At 40.3% G+C, this 24,390-nt stretch overlaps 2 protein-coding genes and 2 non-coding genes across 7 annotated transcripts; 3 read left to right on the plus strand and 1 right to left on the minus strand.

Annotated features, from left to right (window-relative positions):
* Positions 1 to 61: 61 nt before the first annotated feature.
* Positions 62 to 10,958, plus strand: TSR1 (TSR1 ribosome maturation factor). Its single transcript, XM_002918026.4, has 15 exons — positions 62 to 220; positions 398 to 501; positions 805 to 1,024; positions 1,141 to 1,275; positions 1,671 to 2,095; positions 2,883 to 3,042; positions 3,507 to 3,661; positions 4,103 to 4,299; positions 5,428 to 5,590; positions 5,934 to 6,044; positions 6,777 to 6,909; positions 8,079 to 8,195; positions 8,818 to 8,958; positions 9,063 to 9,137; positions 9,264 to 10,958. Exons 1-15 carry the CDS (start codon positions 124 to 126, stop codon positions 9,440 to 9,442), a joined length of 2,412 nt encoding a protein of 803 aa, XP_002918072.1. The 5' UTR covers positions 62 to 123; the 3' UTR covers positions 9,443 to 10,958.
* Positions 6,192 to 6,283, plus strand: LOC117795847. The gene has a single exon (XR_004620000.1). It is a non-coding gene; the product is annotated as a small nucleolar RNA SNORD91 family (small nucleolar RNA).
* Positions 6,928 to 24,388, minus strand: SRR (serine racemase). 4 transcript variants are annotated; one of them, XM_019798354.2, is made up of 9 exons: positions 24,256 to 24,388; positions 19,501 to 19,614; positions 15,035 to 15,206; positions 13,129 to 13,255; positions 12,836 to 12,939; positions 11,193 to 11,312; positions 10,990 to 11,064; positions 10,338 to 10,547; positions 6,928 to 9,990 (listed from the first exon to the last, which is right to left on the minus strand). In XM_019798354.2, the coding sequence occupies exons 2-9, from the start codon at positions 19,527 to 19,529 to the stop codon at positions 9,775 to 9,777; spliced, it is 1,053 nt and encodes a 350-aa protein (XP_019653913.1). In that variant the 5' UTR covers positions 19,530 to 19,614; positions 24,256 to 24,388; the 3' UTR covers positions 6,928 to 9,774. The 4 variants fall into 4 exon arrangements, with proteins under 4 accessions (XP_019653913.1, XP_019653912.1, XP_011221709.1 ...); XM_019798353.2 differs by having other exon boundaries at positions 24,217 to 24,344; XM_011223407.3 differs by lacking the exon at positions 19,501 to 19,614 and having other exon boundaries at positions 24,217 to 24,286.
* Positions 7,048 to 7,142, plus strand: LOC117795846. Its single transcript, XR_004619999.1, has one exon. It is a non-coding gene; the product is annotated as a small nucleolar RNA SNORD91 family (small nucleolar RNA).
* Positions 24,389 to 24,390: the final 2 nt, after the last annotated feature.

Genomic DNA, 24,390 nt, shown 5'->3' on the forward strand with positions numbered 1-24,390 from the left:
AAAACTCTCGCGAGAGGAAACGGTGAGCCCCGCCCCGCCACTGGGAAGGCAACCCAAAGAGGGGCCCGGAAGCGCTAGATCCGGCCCGGAACTAGTGCTGACTCGGTACACGTGAGTGGCAGCATGGCGGCTCATCGTTCGGGCCCCCTGAAGCAGCAGAATAAAGCTCATAAAGGCGGGCGCCATAGGGGTCGGGGATCCGCGCAGCGGGACTGCAAGGGTGAGAAGATAGGGTTGGAGGAAGAAGGGCTGTTTAGTTGATATTAACTGGTTTCCTTTATGTCCAGACTGAGCTACCTCGGGCCTGGACCCCGCGCAGAGGTTCTAACGTGGGCGGAGAGGGTCCCCTTTTTTGACCCTCTGATATCTTGCACAAGATCCCTTACTGATCTTCTAGGTCGTCTCGCACTGAAAATCCTAAGCAAGAAGGTGAGAAAAGACCTCAGCAGAGTAGACCAGAGGCATCGCGCCAGCCAACTCCGAAAGCAGAAGAAGGAGGCGGTGAGAGGAGCAGGGATTGGGGAATGGTGTGGCTTCACAACTGTTCTAGGCGGATAATACCTCGAACTAAAAAATACGACCCTGGGAAGGGGCTGGGGAATGTCACATGTCAGGAGTGCAGATCTAGGTTCATACTACGGCATTCTTGGCCTTGGTCCGAGTTCGGCCCACTCTCCGGGCGTACTTGCTTACTTTTACAAGAAAAATGCGGTGGGCTGGGAATGGGGGGTGAGGAAGGGGCATCCATACTGTGGGAAAAGCAATACTGAAATGAAGTACTGAAACATCGATTCGTTCTATTAGGTTCTGGCAGAGAAGAGACAGCTGGGCAGCAAGGATGGTCCTCCTCATCAGATACTGGTGGTGCCCCTGCATGACAGGATTTCCCTGCCAGAGGCTTTTCGGTTGCTTCAGGATAAGGACACCGGAACAGTACACTTCAGTGAATGGGGAAGCACCCATAGCTTTATGCTGTTATGCCCCCGCTTGAAACATCGGTGGTTTTTCACATCCGCAAGGCCAGGTTAGAGCATACAACAGTATCTTCTATTGTTATGTTTTGAATAATGGTAATATTCTTATAGTATAATGTGCTGGTGCCAAACACTGCTTCCCACTAACTTTGTTTTATATGTTTAGGAGAGCTGCACACTGTGTTAGACATGGCTAAAGTTGCAGATACCATCCTTTTCCTCCTTGATCCACTAGAAGGCTGGGACAGCACTGGGGATTACTGCCTTTCCTGCCTCTTTGCTCAGGGCCTTCCCACCTATAGTAAGTGAGTTGGGAGTATTAGAGGCAAAAGAGGGAAGTGAATTAGCATTTATTATGCACCTGTAATTTTCCAGGCATTATGTCCAACATGGTACAGTAATATAACCGATGGGTTGTATTTGGCTGGTGATGGGTTATACATGTGTGGCCTAAATTTGGTCCATCACTTAGAAATTATCTGTCAAGGTCCTTTTTTATTTCTGGGCTGCCCTTTGCCCAGACGAAGAAGAATATGAACTTTTGTTTCACTATAAAATTTTTTAGGGCAGTTGAATGTGAGGTTTCTCAGTGATCTCTGGGCTCACAGCTGAATTGTCGGCTTGTTTGTGAACTACAGGGGGGATTTACATGTAGTAAAGCAACAGGTAACAAAGCCCTTTCTCTCTTGTTCATAGCACTGGCTGTCCAGGGTGTTTCTGGCCTTCCACAAAGGAAACAAATAGATGCCAGAAAGAAGCTAAGTAAAGCAGTAGAGAAGCGTTTTCCTGATGACAAACTTCTCCTGTTAGACACTCAGAAGGAGGCAGAGATGCTGCTTAGGCAGTTGGCTAACCAAAAGCAACGGCATCTTGCCTTTCGAGATCGACATGCCTACCTGTTTGCTCATGCTGCTGACTTTGTGCCGAGTGAAGAAAATAACTTGGTGGGCACCTTGAAAATCTCAGGCTATGTTCGTGGGCAGACTCTGAATGTAAATAGCTTGCTGCATATCATTGGACAGGGTGATTTCCAGATGAAACAGATAGATGCCCCTATGGACCCTTTCCCTTTAAATCCTAGAGTGATCAAATCCCAAAAGGACCCGGGCATGGCAATGGAGGTAAGACTGATGTTTTTAAAGATTGTGTATTGTAGAGTCATGTGTAAGCTGGCGTAGCATGTGAACTAATATCAAAGAAGGTAGTCTGCACTCCTGACAACTATACTAGTCTCTGGAGGTGAGTGCTAGATTGAAGTAAGGCAGTTGTTAACTATGAAAGTGTTGACATAGCACATATTTATCCAGCACTTATAGGTACCTTGCACAGCAATTGGCTTTGAGTTTATAGAAGACATACAAGATGTGGTCCTTTTCCTTGGACAACTTAATTAGGTTAGAACAAATGGCAAACAACTGTGAAATAAAGATTGAAAAAGTGTTGTTAAGGTATAGACTTGCTGTGGAAGTTGAGAAAGTGTACTAGCGAGCTTCATAGAAGAAATCAGACTTGAGCCAGATGTTGAGAGGGAGGAATGTACTTTGTGAGTTGAAGAGAGATGAAACCGTATCAAAGAAGATACAGACAACATGGACCTAGGCACAGTGATAGATCAGAGGGTTTTTTTGAACTCTGAAGTAATCAGCTTAATGGGAGTAAGGTATGTAATGTAATAAATAGATAGGAGTGAGACCAGATTATGAAAGGCCTCAAAAGCAAGCAGAGGTAGAGACTTAAAATGGTAGGAAATTGAACTTTTGAAACATTTGACAAATTTTGGCCTGCCTTTTCATTCTATTTCATTCTTTTACTTGAGAACCATGTTATTTTTGGATCTCTCTGGTTACTGTGTTAGATCTGATAGATTTTTGTGTAATGTTTGACTGGTGTCAACTCTTTTGTTTCCAGATTTGTGTTACGGATGCTGTAGCTGATATGGAGGAAGACCTTAAGGTCCTAATGAAGGCAGACCCTGATAAACAAGAATCTTTGCAAACAGAGGTTATCCCAGATCCAATGGAGGGGGAGCAGACCTGGCCCACAGAGGAGGAGCTGAGTGAGGCAAACGGTTGGTATTGGCAAACTTGTTTATAATTCGTCTGGCCTGGAATTGTGGATTTTCACTAGCTGTTCACAGGGTAGAGTGAGATGAGGATGTATTTGGAGGTCAGTTTTTCTCTTCTTAGCTCTAAAGGCTGTATGTTTGTGCCAAGCAAACATTGGACACAGCTTGCTCCATTTTTCAAAATTATTTGTGTTATTGTTTCCTAGCAAACAGATAAACAACTTTGTTGCAAAATTATTTAGCTGTGTAGTATTGCTAGTTGTCTCTCTCTCTCTTTTTTTTTTTTTAAAGTAGTGCTAGTTCTGAGGCAGGTGAATTAAATTTGGAAGTAGTCTGTTCTACTCATAGTATCAGTTAGAATTTCTGGTGTTGGTAGCAATATCCAGTATCTTGCCTAGGTGAGAATACCCAGAGTAGTAGCAGAAAGGAGATGTATAATTTAGCTTACCTTGTTTGGGCTTTTACAGACTTCTTGAAGAAGAGTTCCAAGGTGGTGAAGAAGGTTCCCAAAGGGACATCCAGTTACCAAGCTGAATGGATTTTGGATGAGGATGGTGAAAGTGATGGGGAAGATGAATGTGATGATATGGAACATGAGGATTTTATTGAAGAGGAATCTCAGGTAAGAAATGGATTCTTGGGCCACTTCTGTGTATAGCCCCATATGCAAGGCAAAGTGCCATCCTGACCTTTGGAGGTGTGTGTGTGATCAGTTTCTTAGAAATGACTTGTAGCTGTCAGAAATGAGACTTCATTTTATAACTTAATCTTTATTAGAATTGATATTGGTTAGGACTGGGTGTCTAGTAAAATTATTTTCTTTTTTTTTAAGATTTTATTTATTTATTAGAGCATGAGTGGGGTGAGGGGCAGAGGGAGAAGCAGACTCCCTGCTGAACAGGGAACCCAATGTGGGGCTCGATCCGGGGACTCCAGGATCATGACCTGAGCCAAAGGCAGACGCTTAACTGATTGAGCCACCCAGGCGCCCCAAAATTATTTTATTTCTAGTTCAGTGGCCCGTAAGGTAGAGACGGATGTGAAACTAATCTTTATTCTACAGGATGAGGGCAGTGGAAAGGAAGAGGAGGAGGAATATGAAACTATGACTATGGGAGAGTCTGTGCGTGATGATATGTATGATGAGAATGTGGATGACGAGGCTGAGGAAAAAATGTTGGAGAAATATAAACAAGAAAGACTGCAGGAGATGTTTCCAGATGAAGTAGATACCCCCCGTGATGTGGCTGCAAGAATGCGGTTAGTCAACAAGTCTAAAATCACTATGTTTTTATTGAAAATTTATGTGGCTTAGAACTATGTCAGTGTGATAGAAAAGAAGAAAAACACATTGTCCCTGCTTCTGGGGGGCTAACTTTCTTTCTTTCTTTTTTTTTTTTTTTTTTAAAGATTTTATTTATTTGACAGAGAGAGACATAGAGAGGGAACACAAGCAGGGGGAGTGGGAGAGGGAGAAGCAGGCTTCCTGCTGAGCAGGGAGCCCAATGCAGGGCTCGATCCCAGGACGCTGGGATCATGACCTGAGCCGAAGGCAGAGGCTTAACGACTGAGCCACCCAGGTGCCCCTGAAGGGCTAACATTCTATATGGGAAAGTAAGACAGACATATAGGACACAGTAATACATAATCAAGTTCTAGACTGTGTGGTACATACTAACAATGTTACAGTACTTTAATGAAAGAGAAATACTAAGGTGAATTAGCAAATGCTTCCTGTAGGCACTAATACTAAAAGTATAAAACATTTGGAGATTTGGGGGAGTTTGGGCAAGAATAAAAGCATGAAGAGTAGATGATCTTGTCCGTTCTGGATGTGAGTGACTAAAGCCAGAGTTTATGGTGGATATTAGGAGGTAAGACTTTCATCAAGGACCTTGCTTGCCAGATTAAGGAGCTACTCCCTGCGGGAGCCACTATAAGGACTTTGTCAGTGAGGGACTGGGGCTTGGTTCTGAAATATTTATTAGAAGCTGGGGTGGGTTGGTTTTTTGTTCATTCTTTGTGTTGTTGTTTAAAGATTTTATTTATTTATTTTAGAGAGACAGTATGAGCAGGAGGGGTAGAGGGAGAGAGAATCCCAAGCAGACTCCATGCTGAACGCAAAGCCAGATGGGGGCTTGATCCCAGGACCCTATGATTCTGACCCGAGTCAAAACCAAGAGTTAGATGCTTAACCTACTCTGCCACCCAGGTGCCCCTGTTAAGAAGCTGTTTGGAAATGTGGCTTTAGGCTGTTAGGTTATCTTGATAGATAGTGGTAAAAGGTTTTTTTTTAAGCTAGAACTTAGCTATTTTAGAAGTGACTTGAGTGAAAAAATAAGTAGCACCATATAAATTTGACTATTCTTTAAAATCTCCCATATCTAGATTTCAGAAATACAGAGGCCTCAAGAGCTTCCGGACATCTCCATGGGATCCTAAGGAAAACCTTCCTCAAGATTATGCTCGGATCTTTCAGTTTCAGAACTTTACTAATACTAGGAAACGCCTTTTTAAAGAAATTGAAGAAAAAGAGGTTGAAGGAGCTGAGGTATCTGCCTTCCTTTGTCCATCCCTATAATGTGCTTTTGTTTGCCAAGGTGCCCTGTCCTTTACTCCTCTTGGCATGAGTACCTTAGATTTGTGCTGCCCATAGCTGAATTAAAGAAGCCATTGAGTCACTGGTAAGAGTGATATTGAGAACAAAAGAGGTTTCAGATGGTAACTGAAAAAGTTTAATCTGGGTAGTTGAGGCATCTGTGAAAGGCAATTTTGAAGGGTGAGGATAGACTTTAGAGTAGTCTCAATGACTTTTAACATATTTGGAGAAATGCTTCATCATTACTGAGACCTTAAGGGTAACTACATGATTATTTTCTGCTTTCTTCTGGCAGGTTGGCTGGTATGTCACTCTTCATGTCTCTGAAGTCCCTATCTCAGTGTATGAGTACTTTAAGCGAGGAGCACCCTTGATTGCATTTTCTTTACTACCTCATGAACAGAAGGTGAGTTAGTGTCTTACAGGAAATGGGGAATTACAAAACTTTCTAACCAATTTTGTATTGTATAACAGTCTAAAATTTTATGTGACTGACATTTTGCTAATAGGGATGTGAAAAATCTGCTTTAGGATTAGGAATCAAGAGAATATATAGAGAAGTCAGTGATGGTGTTACCCAACATGTCTGAACCTGTCTGAAGCATCTCAGTGATGCAATCTCTGTGTTCTGAGACTTCTCTTAAGTATGCTTGTCAGATTAAATTTTAACCAAGCGTTGGCAGCCTTAAAGGGGGTGGGGGTTATGCCACGACATAGATCTCTTTTATCTTGGTGGCCAGCAGTCATGTGTGTTGGCGTGGATGTGAGACCTCTGGCCTTTGGTCAGTTTGAGAGTTGAGGAGGGAAGGGTCTTGAATGAGTATGGTTTTGAGGCATGTGGTGAGTGAGTGAGTGACTTGAAGGCACTGATTTTGTGGCAGATGTTGAACTTATGCAACGTTAGACACCCGAAGGTTGGCTCGTATAGGATGATAGTGAAAGGCTCTAAAAACCGGCCTATGTTTGACTTGAATACCAGTTGTTGGTAAATGTAAAAGGTGAATCTCGTTTTGTCAGCTATACTTCTCCATAAATAAGTATTAAAGGGAATCTGAACCTGCTAGTTTGGTTCACCTTCTTTCAATTGAGGGTGCTCTATTTTAGATATGAAGGTCTTTTTTTCTTATGTGTTCCCCAGATGTCAGTACTGAATATGGTGGTGAGCCGGTACTCTGGCAACACTGAACCTGTGAAAGCCAAAGAAGAGCTGATCTTCCACTGTGGGTTCAGGCGTTTCCGAGCCTCACCTTTATTCTCTCAGCACACTGCAGGTAAAGCAGTGGAGAAGCTTCTGGGTTCTTATCCATCTTAATGTCTTCTGGGGGACTATGATTTGTAGTGGGGGTGTGCAGAACACACAGTTTCAAACTCTATAGGTTTCTGGGTTAGGGATATTTACAGTACTCTGGTTTAGAAGCCAATGATGTTTTTATTCACAATGTCTGAACCTGTCTGAAGCATCCCAGTGATGCAACTTCTGTGTGGTGCTGAGGCTTCTCTGTCATGAGTATTTGTTGCAAAGTGGTTTTGAATGGGAGTCAGTGGCTCTATAAAATGGTGTGTCAAAGTGTATAGAACCCTTGGCATCTGATGATCAGTGGCAGTATGGGTGAAGGCTAAGGGCGGCCCACAGTTGGGTAAAAGAGGTATGTGGCTGGCGCTTGAGATGTTAGACTAGATGTTGAAGAATAGTGATCAGGGACACTTTTATGGTAAAATGATTATACTCCTATACATTAGGAGTGGGAATATACTTTGCACTAATGTGGAGGCTTCTGAACATCACCTGCGCACATTCAGCTCTCAGCAATGGCTGGAGGAAGATGATGAAGGCAGTAATGATGGGTGCTCTGGATAATCTTTGTTCTTACTAGCCATGCTATCTAAATGAGGGATAAACTTGTCTTTCCCTTAAAATATTTCATATCCCTATAACTTCAGTATTAAGAAGGGGGGAGGGTTTCGTTGAAGGTAAAAGCAGAAGCCTAGGTGGGCCTCAGGATCAGAGATGAGCAAAATATGGCCGTTAGGCCAAATCTGCCCCACCTCTTGTTTCTGTTACATAAAATTTTGTTGGAACATAGTTGTGGGGTTTTTTTTTAAAGTAAGAGCTGTTGATTTAGTGGAGATATTCTCTGTAAAGCATTGTTTCTCAAATGAGGTAGGGGTGATAAGTATCAATCACACAGAGAACGTTTTCAAACCCCAGATATAGTCCAAGCTCCAAGATTCTGCTTCCAGTTGAAGAATCACTCTGAAGAAGTGAGTTGTATCTTTCAGTTGTATTGAGGTAGGAAAATATTTTGAGAACTAGCTGGGTAAAGAAACTAAGTTGCCTTAGGTTTAAGAGTTGCAGTGATACAGCTTTTCACGGGTTTCTGGATTATGTATGGTTTCTCAAAATGCTTTTGGTTTTTCTTTTTAACCCCTATCATGGTAGCGGATAAACATAAATTTCAGAGATTCCTGACTGCTGATGTGGCCTTGGTGGTGACAATATATGGCCCAATCACGTTTCCTCCTGCATCTGTGCTGCTTTTCAAACAGAATAGCAATGGTAAGTTAAGTTCACTGAGGTGAACAGGCCTGCAGGTCCTTTATAGGTTTAAAACCATTTTCTAAATTTAGATTTAAGAGCCATCTGGTATGAAGGAGGCAATGATAGTTTTTGAAATATCCCAATCTCAGCCTCACAGTGATCTGAGGCAAGGATGACAAACGGGGTTTTCTCTTGGTTACAAAGCATAGCTAGTAGGTAGATGCTTCTCAAACTCTAATATTTAGGATAGGCTTTGGGGACAGGCTTAGTGGGAATTTCATTTAATGATCTTTGCCATGGACCTAGGAGGGTAGCATAATATAGCCCTACTTTAAGTTAGTTTCTCTAGGGGCACCTGGGTGGCTCAGTCGTTAAAGCATCTGCCTTCGGCTCAGGGCGTGATCCCCAGAGTGCTGGTCGAGCCCCACATCAGGCTCCTCTGCTGGGAGCCTGCTTCTTCCTCTCCCACTCTCCCTGCCTGTGTTCCCTCTCTCACTGGCTGTTTTTCTCTCTGTCAAATAAATAAAATCTTTAAAAAAAAAAAAGTTTCTCTAAGAGTTTGTTAGGTCTTTAAATGGACTGGAGCAATAAATGAAGGCTTTGGCTTGTAGACTCCTGCTGCTCTGCTTTTGCTCCTTAGGAATGCACAGCCTCATTGCCACAGGCTATCTATTGTCAGTGGATCCGGACAGAATGGTCATCAAGAGAGTTGTTTTGAGTGGTCATCCTTTCAAAATTTTTACTAAGGTGGCAGTAGTGCGTTACATGTTCTTCAACAGAGGTAGGTGTGAAGGATGGGATCAGATTGCCTTTGTGGGGTGAGGGTTGAGTTTACATTTTGTAGGTATATGTTTCATCTTGGTCTTCTATGTGTTTCATTCTAAGAGGATGTGTTGTGGTTTAAACCAGTGGAACTGAGAACAAAGTGGGGCCGCAGGGGACACATCAAGGAGCCTTTGGGTAAGAAAATGTGGATTTGGCGCCTTGCCCAGGTTTTCCCAGTGCTACTAAATGACTGTTGGGTTAGAAGACTACTGCTATAAAATTTTGTATTTTAATTTGACTGACTTGCTGGTTTTTTTCTAGGTACTCATGGCCACATGAAGTGCAGTTTTGATGGGAAGCTAAAATCTCAGGACACAGTACTGATGAACCTCTATAAACGAGTTTTCCCCAAATGGACTTATGACCCATATGTACCAGAACCAGTACCGTGGATGAAAAGTGAGATTTCTTTATCAGTGCCCGAAGTGGACATGGAGTAATGGATTCATTGGGATTCTGTCTCATTGTTACCAGTGAACACTCTAGGGATGGGAGCCTACAGGTTGTAATTAGGCAAAGTTTGTGTTTTCTACTTTAGCCTAGGGGTCTATTGCCTTTTTGCAAAAGGCTTATCTTGGCCTTGACAAGGTGTCTCAGTAAACTATGGATGTTTTTCTCTTGCTACTTAGTTAGAAAAAACAGCTATAACTGAAACATCCACTCTCCATTAGGAATTTGAAAGCTGTTTAAGAGGAATATAGGAAGTTAAAGTAACCAGGAAACAAAATTTCCAAGTGTCTAGAGATACCGAATCCTATCTCATTTGCATAAACTAAACAGAAACAGATTGAGAAGGATCTGGCCTTTCAGACGGCTTCACCCAAGTTAGGGAGGTTAGGTCTACATTTCCACCACTGAGCACAATACAAATGTTCTTTACTTCTGGGGAAACTGTTTGAAAATGCTGAGACAGTACAGCAGCCACTCCAACACCAGCTGTAGGTTCAATAAGCAGTTTCATCCTCTCCCACACCAGCTGCGTTGCATACTGTTGGTATGGAAGGGAGTAAGAATTAGTGAAATGGGAAAAGAGGAAAAAGCCTAGTTGGTTGGCCTTTACAATTAAAGGCCAGATGGGGTTATATGCCCCGTCCGACTTTTTCTTCTTGGCCATATGTATATGCGCACCAATGAAGGGCAGGGCTTTTTTCCCCATCCTAACTCTGCTGCTACTGTTGGAAGGGTTGTCTTAATACATCTGGGGCACCCTCTCACGGCATGAAGTCACCTAGTCAAGTCCCCAGGGAGTAAGTTGCTACTCATAACAGGAGAAGACTCTTTTGCCTAAGAAGTTGCTCCATTCTTTCATATTTTCCTTTCTTACCAGAACCTCACCTTAATTTCATCCTCTGTGACTGTGAAGACATCATCAACAAGGTCCCTTATAATAGGCCAGGTGTTTAAGCCAATGCTGGATTTGACACCATCTGCAATGGTTTCTGGAGGATAGGGATTGGGAGTCAGTTCCCCTTTCAGCTTGGACTGGTAGCAGTCATCTGCATTCAAGGGTTCAGCAGCATATACCTTCACACTAGGTCTCAGAGCCTGTGAAGAGGAATATTAGACATCTTAAAACTAGCATTTTGCCTGCATACCTGTAGTAAAATAGGCAATACAGGTAACTCATTTCTGTTCTAGAGCCTTTCCCTTGATTGAAGTAATAAAAATAGATCTTCAAGCATTTTAAATTGTATGCCTAATACTAGCCTTTAGTTGCTTAGATCACATCTGGTTCTGGTAACTAGGGAAAAGAGTAGCCCCTTACTTGGATAGTGGGTTGTTGAGGTGGAATTCAGGGAAAGGACTGTGAGGATGCCACTCATTGTAACTGCTTTTGCCCTGTAAAATTGTTACATTTCAAGTGCCAAGAGTTGATGAGAAGGAACAGCAGTTGGGAATGTTGAGCCAAGTATCCGCAGTGTACTATGATGTAAAATAAAATTCTCTGTGCCTGAAGTGGGGAGTCCTCCAGAAGCTATTTTCTTACCTTAACTGTAATTGCTATTCCAGCAACCATTCCTCCTCCTCCTACAGGTACCACCAGTGCATCTACCAAGGGTACCTTTAGTGAAAAGAATGTAGAATATAAATAGGTCTATTTATAATCAATTTTATATGTATGTAAAATAATTGACTCTACAGCCAAACATCAGCTTTACCGGTGCCTAAACAGGAATTAACAGCTCTTACCTGGTTTAGTACTTCCATGGCAATTGTTCCTTGCCCAGCTATCACTGCAGGCTCCTGGTTGGGATGTACCATGATGCCTTCTGTTTCTTCCATAATTATTCTTGTAACATTTTCTCTGGACTGAAAGAGTACATTAAATTAATGTACTTGATTTGTATTTAAGATTTCCCAACAAGTTAGATTTAGTTATTTAACACTTTATTGGCCGTCTTTCTTTTTTCAGACTTTTTTTTGGGCACTGGGGATAAACAAACAAACTAGTCCCTGCGCTCAGTGGAGTTATGTTCTAATGTGATGGGGAGGGGTGGCATATAAATGAATAATGGTATGTCTAAATTCTATGGAGAATAAGTCTGTTTTATAGAGGGTGCTCAGGAAGGGCCTTTGGTGATGTGACATTTTAATAGGTTTGAACAAGTGCTGTGGATCTCCAGAATATTCCAGGGGGAGAATAATAGCAAGTGCAAAGACCACCAAGTGGGAGTGCTTGGCTTTTCTGAGAAAGGGCTAAGTTAATGTGGTTGGTGTGGAATGTTTGGTGGGACAGTAATGGTGGGAGATGATGTCAGAAAGATTGAAATGGGCCAATTCATCCAGGCCTTAAATGATTGCAAGAATTTTGGTTACCATTGTATATAAGATGGGAAACCATTGGAGGATTTTCAGCTGACAAGTTTTAACTTATTAAATGGATAGTTCTGGTTGTTGGTTAGAAAACAGACTAGTTGGGCAAGGGTGGAAGGAGAGAGACCACTTAGGCTACTGTATCTAGGTGAAAACTGATGTTCATTTGAATCAGGGCATTGATGGTAAAGGCTGTTAGAAGTAGTTGGATAATAGGAACGATTTTTTTTTAAGTTTGTTTATTTTTAAGTTACCTACATCCAACATGGGGCTTGAACTCATGACCCTGAGATCAAGAGTTGCATACTCTTCTAACTGAGCCAGCCAGGTGCCCTGGATAATGGAAATGATTTGAAAGTAGGACTAAGATTTGGATGTAGGGCGTGGGAGAATTCTCAAAGGTGACTTCATTTATTTTGAGCAACTAGAAGGATAAAAGTTGCCATTTACTGAGATGGGGAAGACTGGAAGAGGAGCAGCACTGGGGAAGAAGATCAGGAGTTTGGTTTTAGATATGGTAATTTCGAGATGCCTATTAAGACATTCCAAGTGGGAATATCAGGTGACATACAAGTCTGGGTTAAGGGCAAAGGTCAGGACTGGAGTTAGAATACAGGTGATATTTTTTTCATATATTTTTTAAAGATTTTATTTATTTGAGGGAGAGCGAGAACAGGGGGAGGGGCAGAGAGAGAGAGAAGCAGACTCCCTGCCGAGTGCAGAGCCCCACATGGGGCTCAATCCCAGGACCATGAGACCACAATCTGAGCCAAAACCAAGAGTTGGTGACCCAACTCACTGAGCCACCCAGTCACCCCAGAGTATAGATGATATTTTAAGCTATGAGATTAATGATCTCATCTGAGTGAGTATAGGTAGAGAAAAGGTTGGGCATGCTAACATTGAAAGGCAAAGAAGAAACACAGGAGATAGAAGAAACAGCTGGTAGGCTAGGAAGAGAAGTTTCATTTGATGGTGAAAGTTGTTAAGGTGACGCTGAATACTGTTCTCTTTCTTACCTCATCACTCTGTTCACTGTACACTATGGAGGCTCCATAGGCTTGTATTGCCAATTTTTTACAATTGGGAGCTGTTTGGGGCACCACAATATAAGCAGGAATCCCTGGGAGGGAAAAACATGTTTAATTAGTACAAATCAGGAGAATTTATAAACTTCTGTTCAATTTGCTTATAATGAGATAGGAACCTGGAAATAACCTTCCCAGAGTAATCACCAATCTCACTGAGTAAGAATACTTTCCCACTCTTCTCTGATGATCCTACCCAGTACCCTGGGAAGTCAGTTAAGTACCTTCCAGTTTGGCAGCATAGGCGAGAGCCTGGCCATGGTTTCCACTGCTATGAGTAACCACAGCTTTGGGCTTCTCTTCTGAGGTGGCAGGAGTCAAGCCTTTGATTGCATTAAGGGCACCACGAATCTGGAAAAGGGATGGTGAAACCGTGGATTTGATTAAAAAGTTTCTTTTTGGGGCGCCTGGGTGGCTCAGTCATTAAGCTTCTGCCTTCGGCTCAGGTCATAGTCCTAGGGTCTTGGGAATGAGCCCTGCATCAGGCTCCCTGCTCAGCAGGAGGCCTGCTTCTCCCTCTCCCACTCCCCCTGCTTGTGTTCCCTCTCTTGCTGTCTCTGTCTCTGTCAAATAAATAAAATCTTAAAAAAAAAAAAAAAAGTTTCTTTTCAAAACACCAAGGAGTTTTCCTAGATTTTCTCTTCCTAACACTGCACATCCATTTTATCACAAAATCTTGATTGTACCTCTGAAATATCTCATGTGTCTTTGCCACTACCTTGGTGAAGCCTCATTTCTCAACTTGCATATTATGGAACCTCAATTGATCCTGCCCCAAGGATCTTTCTCTAATATTTACACTAGGTTATGAAAGTGACCTTTTAAAAATGTTATCTTTTTATTGACTGCCTATTTTGTAAGTACAAATTCCTTACAAGTTGCAGTCTTTCTAAAGCATATTTACTGCTTCTGTCGCTGTTGTAGCCATCCTAAATTGCTTCCAGTTTCCTCCTATAGGTTAGCTCATACCCCTGTACCTCTCAGCATGCTGGTACTCCTACATATAGTTCTTTTCGTTCACTCCCTGATCCAGCTAAAAGTAATCATCCTATAAAATTTGGATCAAACATCACCTTGTTCAGCTTCCTTGATCTCCCATGCAAAATGAAGCATTTCATTCCATGTTATTTTATTTGTATCTCACAAGTTACTTGTCATTAATCTGTTTGTTGAGTAGCCTATCTTGCCCTACAATTGTAATAGTACAAAACCTACTGCATATATATGTGTGTGTGTGTGTGTGTGTGTGTGTGTGTGCCTAGCATATTAGTGAACAGAAGTATTTGATGTGTGATGAATGAAAAATAAACCATGGCAGAAGCAAAGGGCAAAAGAGAATGGAGTGTTTGACATAAAATTGCTCATTAATGGTGGGGAAAAGTAATCCTAAAACTACCACTTAGTAGGTACTAATACCTATCAGGCATAGTGCTAAATGCAACTTTCAGATTTTTACCTGAAAGGATCTTAAAACTCAACTAACAGAAATTACTGCTGTGAATCAACACAGAAATCTTTTTATCTTTTTACATTTTTAAAAGTTTATGTAAGTAATCTCTACACCCAATGTGGGGCTCGAACTCACAACCCCAAAATCAAAAGTCGCATGCTTTTCTGACAGCCAGCCAGGTGCCCCCCAGAAGTCTATCTTTATGCAGAGGAAAGGTTCTGACATATTTTGTAGAAAAAGACCTTATTGTATGAGGGCTTAGCTAGATTTAGATCTTTTATGTTCATAATAAGGTATCAAAGAATAGCAAGTTGACACAAAGTGAATGCCTAAACTTGGTTGTTTACGGGACTTCCCCGTGTTGCCTTGCAATAATCAAATTGATGTCTATTGTCTGGGCTTAATCACAAGTTGCCCCTTTCATTCTCAAATGTCTTCGTTTGGACACTAAATTATATCATCACCCCAATTATAAGAGATTTTGAGATTATGTAGAAGTGGCTTATCAACACCGTAATGCTAAGTAACCAGCCCTTGATCAAAGGAAAATTTCTACAACTCTTTTCTCAGCTATAAAAATAGTTCTGCCTACCTCACTGGGTGGTCAGGAGGATCAATTAAATGTATATGGGTAAGGGGTTTGAAAAGATACATGATACGTTACCAAAAGGCATTATTACCTTAAAAGATCCAGTTTTCTGGAAGAGTTCACATTTGAAGAAAAGATTGCGCCCTGTTACTTGATTCAAAATGAAACTTGTTAACACTGGTGTGAGGTGAATAAAATCTTGAATGTTGACACGAGCTTTTTCAACATCAGCAAAGGAGATGCAGTACTGAGCACACATGATTCTGAAACCCAGAAATAAGGGGTCAAAGCAAAGCCTGAAACTATGTTTAAAATGAAAAGATTTTGAAAATGGCTAACAGACCCATAGAATGTACAAGAGTGAACCATAATGTAAACCATGGACTTTGGTAATGATGCATTGTAGGTTCAATTGTAACAATCCCATTCTGGTGGGGGATGTTGATAATGGGGAAGGCTCTGCTTTTGAGGGGGTATGGGATACATGGGAAGTCTCTTCAACTACCCATCAATCTTGCTGTGAACCTTAAATTGCTCTAAAAAAAAAACTCTCAAAAAAAAAAAAGGGTAGGGGAGGAAAATGTACAAAACAAGAAAATAAACCTGGGGTCTGTGATATTAATGGAATGGTCTCCAGTACTGGGGCTCCAGAATCTCTGTATAGAAGGGAACTTGTCTTGAAGCTGCGTTTCTTAGTAAATATGTTTTGTTTTATTCTGGTGAAGCTTTATAGGAAATAATTGGTGATTATAGAAGGCTTAAAGCTTACGCCTCACCCTTTATCATCCATCTCTTGGCACTGTCACTGGTCTCTACTTTTTCATTATTGTGAAGCTTGAATGAACTGGGTTCAAAATCTGTTATAAATTTTTATTTAAAAAATTATTAACAAGGGGGGAAATTGCTTACAGTCCTATCTTCTTTATCAATTATGTTCATTTTCTGTCTCCTGTTTCTTTAGTATACATACATTACATGACAGTTAAAATCATAACATTTTGTTTACTCCTATTCCATTTGGCTCAATTTCTTCAAAGTTTCTGTAATTATAATTTTCAATAACTTACGCTTCTGTTTTTCACTGTTTGTAATGTAGCGTTTAAACATGAAGTTTCCCTTTATCCTTCCTATGAACAAACACAAGCTGTGCATGTTTAATTAAAAAAACAATTGGATCTGTTTCCTCCCCAAACACAATTGCTGTCTAAGTTTTAGGATTTATCTTTCCAGGCCCACATACATTTACAGACAAAACTTTTTTGACAGGTTTGGTAACTTGCTTTTTCTCAGACAATATTATGAATATGAATTATTGCTTATCAATAGATACACAACATTTTAAATGGCTACTTCTTTTTACAAAAATACCATAGTTTAAAAAAAAGGTTTTACATAACTTGTTGAACATTTAGATTCTTTTTTTTTTGTATAATTTTTTGTCTATAATAATGTAATGAACAGATATGTTGCAAGATCTTTGTGGGTAGATTTCTATCAAAGGGTATTTTGCATCAAAAAGTATGCACGCTTTTAAGACATTTGATACCCACTGCCAAACTGACTTCCAGAGGAGTTGCAGATTTTATCAATTTACACTCCCAACAGCAGTTTTTAAGGAATGCCCTTTTCCCTTCACCCTGCTGTGTCATATTTGATCTGTCAATCTAATGAAATATGTCTAGTACTTTGAATATATATTTCTCTACTAGTGATTAAACATTTTTTCCTGTATATTGGCCATATTCTTTCGTGAATCTTTAACATAACACTTCCAACCAAATGATCTATTTTTTTCTGAAATGCCATGTTTATCAAAAATTAAATTTCTGTTACTGCTTGGGAACTTTCTGGACTTTGTATTTTGTTCCACTAATCAGACTGCCAGTTCCTTCTCCAGTTGTTCACTGTATTAATACATTCTGCCATGATAACTGTAAAATGTATTGGCTTTTCTCACACATAAATTCTTTCAAATGAACTTTCAAAATCCTTTATCAAGGTTGCCAGTTTAAGATCTACAAATGAACTGGGGGCATAATTGACATTTAAAAATACTGAGCCTTCCCATCCATGAACATGGGTGTCTTTCAATTTAGTAAAATGTTTTTGTTTTAGGTTTCTCAAAAAGATTTTCATTTTGTAAGTCCTGTGTAGATCTGATTAAATTTATGCCTAAGTACAAATATTTTTGTTGTTTTTGAGATATTTTTTTTTTAAATTTTAACTTTTGTCAGGTAGAGCGCACAAGCAGGGGGAGGGGCAGAAAGAGAAGCAGGCTCCCTGCTGAGCAAGGGCCTGATGCAGGCAGGACTCAATCCCAGGACTGAGACAACATGGGATCATGACCTGAGCCAAAGGCAGCCATTTAACCCACTGACCCACCCAGGCATCCCGAGATAAGGTATATTTAACTAGGTATTTAAATTGCTTACTGATGATATGTATGAAAAGTAATAATTTTTGTATATACAGCATAGAATAGGATACTTAAGTAGATTACTTGTTAGATCTAATAGTTTTATAGTTGACTCTCCAATCCCTATCTGCAATTAAGATGATTTGTCTTTACCTTATAAGTAAAGCTCTGGTAACTTTTTCAGTGACTTCACAGCTAATTGGTTTATCTGGATTTGCCACTTCCTCCTGAATTAATTTTGGTAATTTATATTTAACTTTTTGGGGAAATCATCTGATTTAAAATTTCAAATGTAGTAGTATAAAGTTGAACACACTAATATTTCTAAGCATTCTTCCTATCTTTGGTATTTTTTATTCAGTCAACAAATATTGAGCACCTCTATGTGTCACACATTATTTGATCCTGGGATATAGTGTTAGAAAAATGACTTGTCCCTGCTCTTAAAGCTTATAATCTAGTGGAGAGATGTGTAATAAATAATCCAAAAATAAATATATATTTACAAATATTGATAGGTGATATCAGGGAAGTGTGTTAGGATACTATAATGGGAGGGTATTTAGATCAAGGAAGGAGGTTAAGGAAGGCCCTCTATGGAGAAGTGAAATTTAAGTTATGACCCATAAGGTGAATGGGCAGAATAGATGGAAAGGTGTTTCAGGGGAAGGGAATATGTGTGAAGGCTTTATGGATGAAAGGAACGTGGCATGTTCCAGAAACTAAAAAGAAGGCCAATATATATGAAAATAGTGATCAAAGGGGGGAGTATGGTAAGAGAGAAAGAGTGAAACTGGCAGGGTCTACATCATAAGGGACCATGACTCATGAATTTTTTTTCTGAAGAGCAATGGAATGGCATTGGACAATTCTGAGCAGGTAAGTTACATGTTAGAATTTGTACTTTAAGAAAAATCACTCTGGCTACATTGTGCTGAATGAAAAGGAAAGAAATAACATTGGAATCAGGGACTCCATTTAAGAAGTACTGGCTACCTGAAACTCCACAGGTGCTTGGATGGTGAAAGTGAGGGTAGAAAAAATAATCGAGATATATTTTGGAAAAACAAATCTGATTTAAAAACGGGCAAAGGACTTGAATGGACATTTCTCTAAAGAAGATATACAAATGGACACAAGCACATGAAAAGATGCTCAACATTACTAATCATTAGGGAAATTCAAATGAAAACCACAATGAGATACCACCTTACACCTATTAGGATGACTATGAAGCAAACAAGTGTTGGCTAGGATGTGGCGACACTGGACTTTTTGTTTACTGTTGGTGGAAGTATAAAATGGTGCAGCTGCTATGAACAGTACGGTAGTTCCTCAAAGAATTAAACAGAATTACCATGTGATCCAGCAATTCCACTTCTGGGTATATACCAAAAAGAATTCAAAGTGTTTCAAAGACATATTTGTACACCTATGTTAATAGCATTAAATATAGCATTATTCATAATTATTATTCATAATAGCCAAAAGGTGGGAGCAACCCAAGTATCTATCAACAGATGAATGGGTAAACAAAATGTGGTATAAACATACAATGGAATAGCATTCAGCCTTGAAAATTCAGGAAGGAAATTCTGACAGGCTACATGGATGAATCTTGGGGATACTATGCTAAGTGAAATAAGCCAGTCACAAAGAAACAAATACTGTATGATTACACTTATTTGAGGTACCTAGAGTGGTCAGATTCAGACACTCAAATGGTGGTTGCCAGAAGCTACGGGGAAGGGGAATGGGAAGTTGTATAGTTTCAGTTTTCCAAGATAAAAAGAGTTCTGGAGACTGTTGTACAACAATGTCAATGCACTTGACACTACTGAACTGTACACTTAAAAATGGTTACAATGGTATATTTCATGTTATGTGGACTTTACCACAATTAAAAAAAACACAAACACACACACACACAAGAGAGAAATTTTGGAAATTATAATTAGGCCTCTTGGTTGCAAGTCATAGAATACCAGTATGAACTGGCTTAGGCACAAGATGGAGGTAATAAGACTGGTTCATGGAATCCAAGAAGAGTTGAACCATGGAAAGGGGAGGAATATGAAACTTCAGGAACAACTGGAACCAGGGACTTGAGATTTTTCCAGGACTTTCTCGTTGTTTCTCACCTCTGCTGTTTTCTGCATGTTGGCTTCATTCTTTTTCATTGCAGACCAGCTGGTTCCACATGGCAGGACATTTGGCTGCTGACAGCTCCTGTTTTACATTTTATGGCTTCCACACTGGAAAGGGATTTTTTTTTCTTAGTTTCAGTTAAAAAAATTCTGGATAAGGATTCTGATGGGTACATCTTGGCCCAGGACCAGTGGTCAAGGGTCTTAGGTCATTTGACAATACTATGCAATAGTCAGAAGTATTTACTGAAACATGAAAAAGAATGATTTCTAAAACACAATATCAATTATGTACATTTAAAACACATACATAAAATGATACTATATATTATTCAAAGATACATGTATATCCAAAGACATATATTAAACACAATTAGGGTGACTACCTAAGAAGGGAGGGAAGGAACATGAATAAATGGAATGAAGGAGAAAAGATAAAATGAGAAAGGATTTGTTGATGAAAGGGTGAACCAAATCGTATGACTGCCTCAAATTTCTGTACCTGAGGGAAAAATAGCAAGCAAAAGTGAGAAGGAAAAAAGGAAAGAAAAAGAAAAGGTACTTCTGAGTGGGAATGGGGGGGGCAGTTTTCAAGAGAAAAGGTGAGAATGTTGAGGTAATGAATACCATAGCTGTCCACTACAGAAATAGAAAGCACATATTCTGATATTGGATTGAATGTGTGGAGTGAGTGAGGTGGAAGTTTAGAGTAACTCCTGGGTTTTGACTTGGATGATGGCATAATTTATTGAGATATGACTGGTGAAGAAACAAGTATTTTAAGGGAAAATCAGATATTTCATGAAATGTTTGAATTACTTATGAGACACCTCAGAGGATGTCTTTTTTTTCTTTGCCAGAAATGTGTCCATTTTTAATGTCTATTTTATTTCTGAAAAATGAGCTCTTCAATTTATCAAGTTCCATTCTTTTATTAATTTTTGATTTTATCTTTATTCTATTTTCTCTTGTTTTAATAATTCTTATTTTTATCTTTAAAAAAGATTTTATTTACTCATTTTAGAGAGAGAGCGTGCAATCGGGGAAGGGGACAGAAGGAGAGGTAGAAAGAATCTGAAGCAGACTCTGCACTGATTGCAGAGCCTGATGTGGGGCTCAATCCCACCACTGTGAGATCATGACCCTAGCTGAAACCAAGAGTTGGACGCTTAACCGACTGAGCCACCCAGATGTCCCATTAATTTTCATTCTTTAGAAACTTTTTTTAATTTTAAAGTTTTATTTATTTTTTAATTAAGTTTTAAATTTTAATTCCAGTATAATTAACATACAGTGTTATATTAGTTTCGGGTATACAATATAGTGATTCAGCAATTCTATACATTACTCAGTGCTCATCAGGATAAGTGTACTCTTTAATCCCCTTCACCTATTTCACCCATCCCCCCACCAACTTCCCCTCTGGTAACCATCAGTTCTCTATAGTTAAGGGTCTTTTTCGTGGTTTGTCTTTTTCCTTCGTTTGTTTCTTAAATTCTACATGAGTGAAATCATGTTATTTGTCTTCTCAAACAGACTTATTTCATTTAGCCTTATTCTCTCTAGCTCCATTCATGTAACTGCAAATGGCAAAATTTTATTCTTTTTTATGGCTGAATAGTATTCTATTGTTTGTATGTACACACCGCATCTTCTGTATCCATTCATCTGTTGGTGGACACTTTGGCTGCTTCCATAATTTGGCTATTGTAAATACTGGTGCAATAAACACAGAGCTGCATGTATCTTTTCTGAATTAGTGTTTTTGTATTTTGGGGGTAAATACCCAGGTGTGCTATTACTGGATTGCCTTCTTTTAAAATTAATAATAAAAGCACTCAGGCTATTAATTTTCCTTTGAGTACTGCTTTAATGATATACCATAGGTTTTGCTCTGCAGTATTTTCATTAATTTTAATTTTTTAAAAAGATTTTATTTGAGAGAGTGAGAGAGAGAGAGACCACTAGAGGGGGGAGGGACACAGGGAGAATCTGACTCCCCAGTGAGCAGGAAGCCTGAAGCAGGGGTCGATCCCAGGACCCTGGAACCACGACCCGAGCTGAAGGCAGATGCCCAACTGACTGGGCTACCCAGGCACTCCTAATTTTAATTTTTAAAGAATCCACAATCTTATCTTTGTTTACTTTTTTGACCTATGAGTTATTTAAAATTTATGTTTAGGGTGCCTGGGTGGCTGGGCTAAGTGACTGACTGCCTTTGGCTCAGGTCATGATCCTGGATTCCTAGAATCGAGTCCCACATCGGGCTCCCTGCTCAGCAGGGAGTCTGCTTCTCCCTCTGATCCTCCCCCATCTCATGCTTTCTCTCGCTCTCAAATAAATAAAATCTTGGCACCTGGGTCGGCTCAGCTAGTTAAGCATCTGCCTTGGGCTTGGGTGATGACCCCAGGGTCCTGGTATTGAGCCCTGCATGGGGCTCCCTGCTCAGTGGGGAGTCTGCTTCTCCCTTTCCCCACCCCCCCATTCCCCGCTTGTGCTCTCCCCCTCTCTTTCTCAAATGAATAAATAAAATATTTAAAAAGAAAAAAAAGAATTTGAATTCCTCCCTTCTCCACTATCCAAACTTGTTATTTTTTGGATTACCCATATGTGACCAAATTCCTACTATAAGAATTTAAAACATTACAGAAACATAAAGACCTTTTACTCTCTAACCCTTAAATCTATTCTCTTCCATAAAGATAACAACTTTAAAAAGTTTAGTATGTTTTCTTGCACACCTTTTTTTGGACGTATTTATATAGAAACTTACATATACAACAAATGGTTTTTTGCTGCACTCAAAACCATACTCTATATGTTGTTCTGCAACTGGCTTTAAATTTTTTAAAAATTATATATCTTGACTGTTTTATGTCAAACACATTTTAATTCTTTAAACTCAGAAGTTTTTGGGCGCCTGGGTGGCACAGTGGTTAAGCGTCTGCCTTCGGCTCAGGGCGTGATCCTGGTGTTATGGGATCGAGCCCCACATCAGGCTCTTCCGCTATGAGCCTGCTTCTTCCTCTCCCACTCCCCCTGCTTGTGTTCCCTCTCTCACTGGCTGTCTCTATCTCTGTCGAATAAATGAATAAAATCTTTTAAAAAAATAAAAAAAAAATAAACTCAGAAGTTTTCATTTAATACGGGTCTAATTATGATTGTTCATTTATTTTTACCTTATTTCATGAACCATTAAATCTGAGAGCTAAATTTGTCTTAAATTAAAATTTTCCCATCAACTTAGTAAATTTTCTTCTATTATTTCTTTGATTCCTGCTTCTCAGTCAGCTCTGTTATCACCTTCTGGAACTTGTATTTTATTATTAGTTTTCTGGATCCATTCTCCATGTCTTCTATTCTTGTCTCTCATAGTTTCATGTTATATTCTCCCCTCTGAGTCCTAGTAAATTCTCTAGAGCTGGTTAAACTTTTGACGTATCTCATCTGCAATACAGAGACTGTTGCATTAATTTGGCAATCACGTTTTTCCTAAGAATTTGTTCAGATTATTTTTCCATCTTTAAAAAAAAAATTAATGCAATGTCCTAACTTCAATGTTAAAACGTATTAGTTTTGGGGCGCCTAGGTGGCTCAGTCGGTTGACCATCTGCCTTTGGCTCAGATCATGATCCCAAGATCCTGGCATCCACCCTCTCATCCAGCTCCCTGCTCAGTGTGGAGTCTGCCTCTCCCTCTGCCCCTCCCCCAGATCCTGCTCTCTCTCTCTCAAATAATAATAAAAAAAATTATAGTTTTTAATATTTCGTCCTATTTCGTTCGTATGTTTGAAAGATTGCCATTTGCTCTGACCACTCAAATTAATCTCCTTCTTCTGAAACACTGAATCTTTTCACCTATCTATTGACATTCTCCATCTGCTTAGCCTTCTGGTGGTGAAATGTGTGTCAAGTAATAGGGATTGAATGAGTTCTGTCAGAGATTGTTCAAATCTTTTAGACCTAGTCTAAGGAAAATTATTGGTAACTATTCTTTGATGGTGTAGAGGTCCAATAGACTGTATGGGATTGGTGGAGGGAAGCACCCTTGGGGGAGGGAGTGTCACCGCAGTTCTGAACAGGGGCTCAGGAACAAGTTAAAAGTACCAGTCTTCTGATCCAGTTATATTTTAAAGATGTAAAAAACAAAACAAGACAACCACCACAGATCCAGGGAAGTCAAGTAATTTTTCCAAGAACCCACAATGATACAGAACTTCCCAAATCGACTTACAATACCTTTTGACATGCTTCCACACAACCTTCCCTCAGCAAGAGCCAACTATACTGTATTTTTTTTTTAAAGGAAAAGTGTGTGTGTGGGGGGAAGTCAGGGGTCTTGGGCATGTAGTCCGCCATAAAGGAAAAGACTGATACTCTGATACATATCCACTGTGTCACCCTGGGCAATTTGCTACGCTTCTCTAGGATTCAGTTTCCTCATCTAAAAAAGGGGGGAGGGGGACACACGGATAATAACTGCTCTTACAAGACCTTTAAGGTCTTCAAGTAAAAGCCTGGGGCGCTAGTCCGAGTCTGTGGCGGGAGACCTTGGCCTAAGATGACTGGAGACGGCCGGATTATGGGGTGTCTCCGTCAGCCCGAGCCCCTGACCAGCACCAGTGTCCTCGATGGCCACCACAGCAGCAACAGCAGCCACCGCCGCGAACGCCCGCGTCGCCTGGCCTGACTTGGCCTGGCCTCTCCTCACCTCACAGGAGCCGCGTTCCCAACTCCAGCCTCAGCTCACCTTCCATCCACACCTCTGCGCACGCGCAGCGCCCGCCTCCCCAGCTCTCAGGAGCCGCTGAACTTGCGTTCAGAGCTTTTCCTCCCAGTGCGGCCACCGTCGTTAGGGGAGGAAGGCGGGAGGGGGCGGGGACAC

The sequence above is a fragment of the Ailuropoda melanoleuca genome, chromosome 13 (assembly GCF_002007445.2).
Source record: "Ailuropoda melanoleuca isolate Jingjing chromosome 13, ASM200744v2, whole genome shotgun sequence".
NCBI classification, from domain to species: Eukaryota; Metazoa; Chordata; class Mammalia; order Carnivora; family Ursidae; genus Ailuropoda; species Ailuropoda melanoleuca.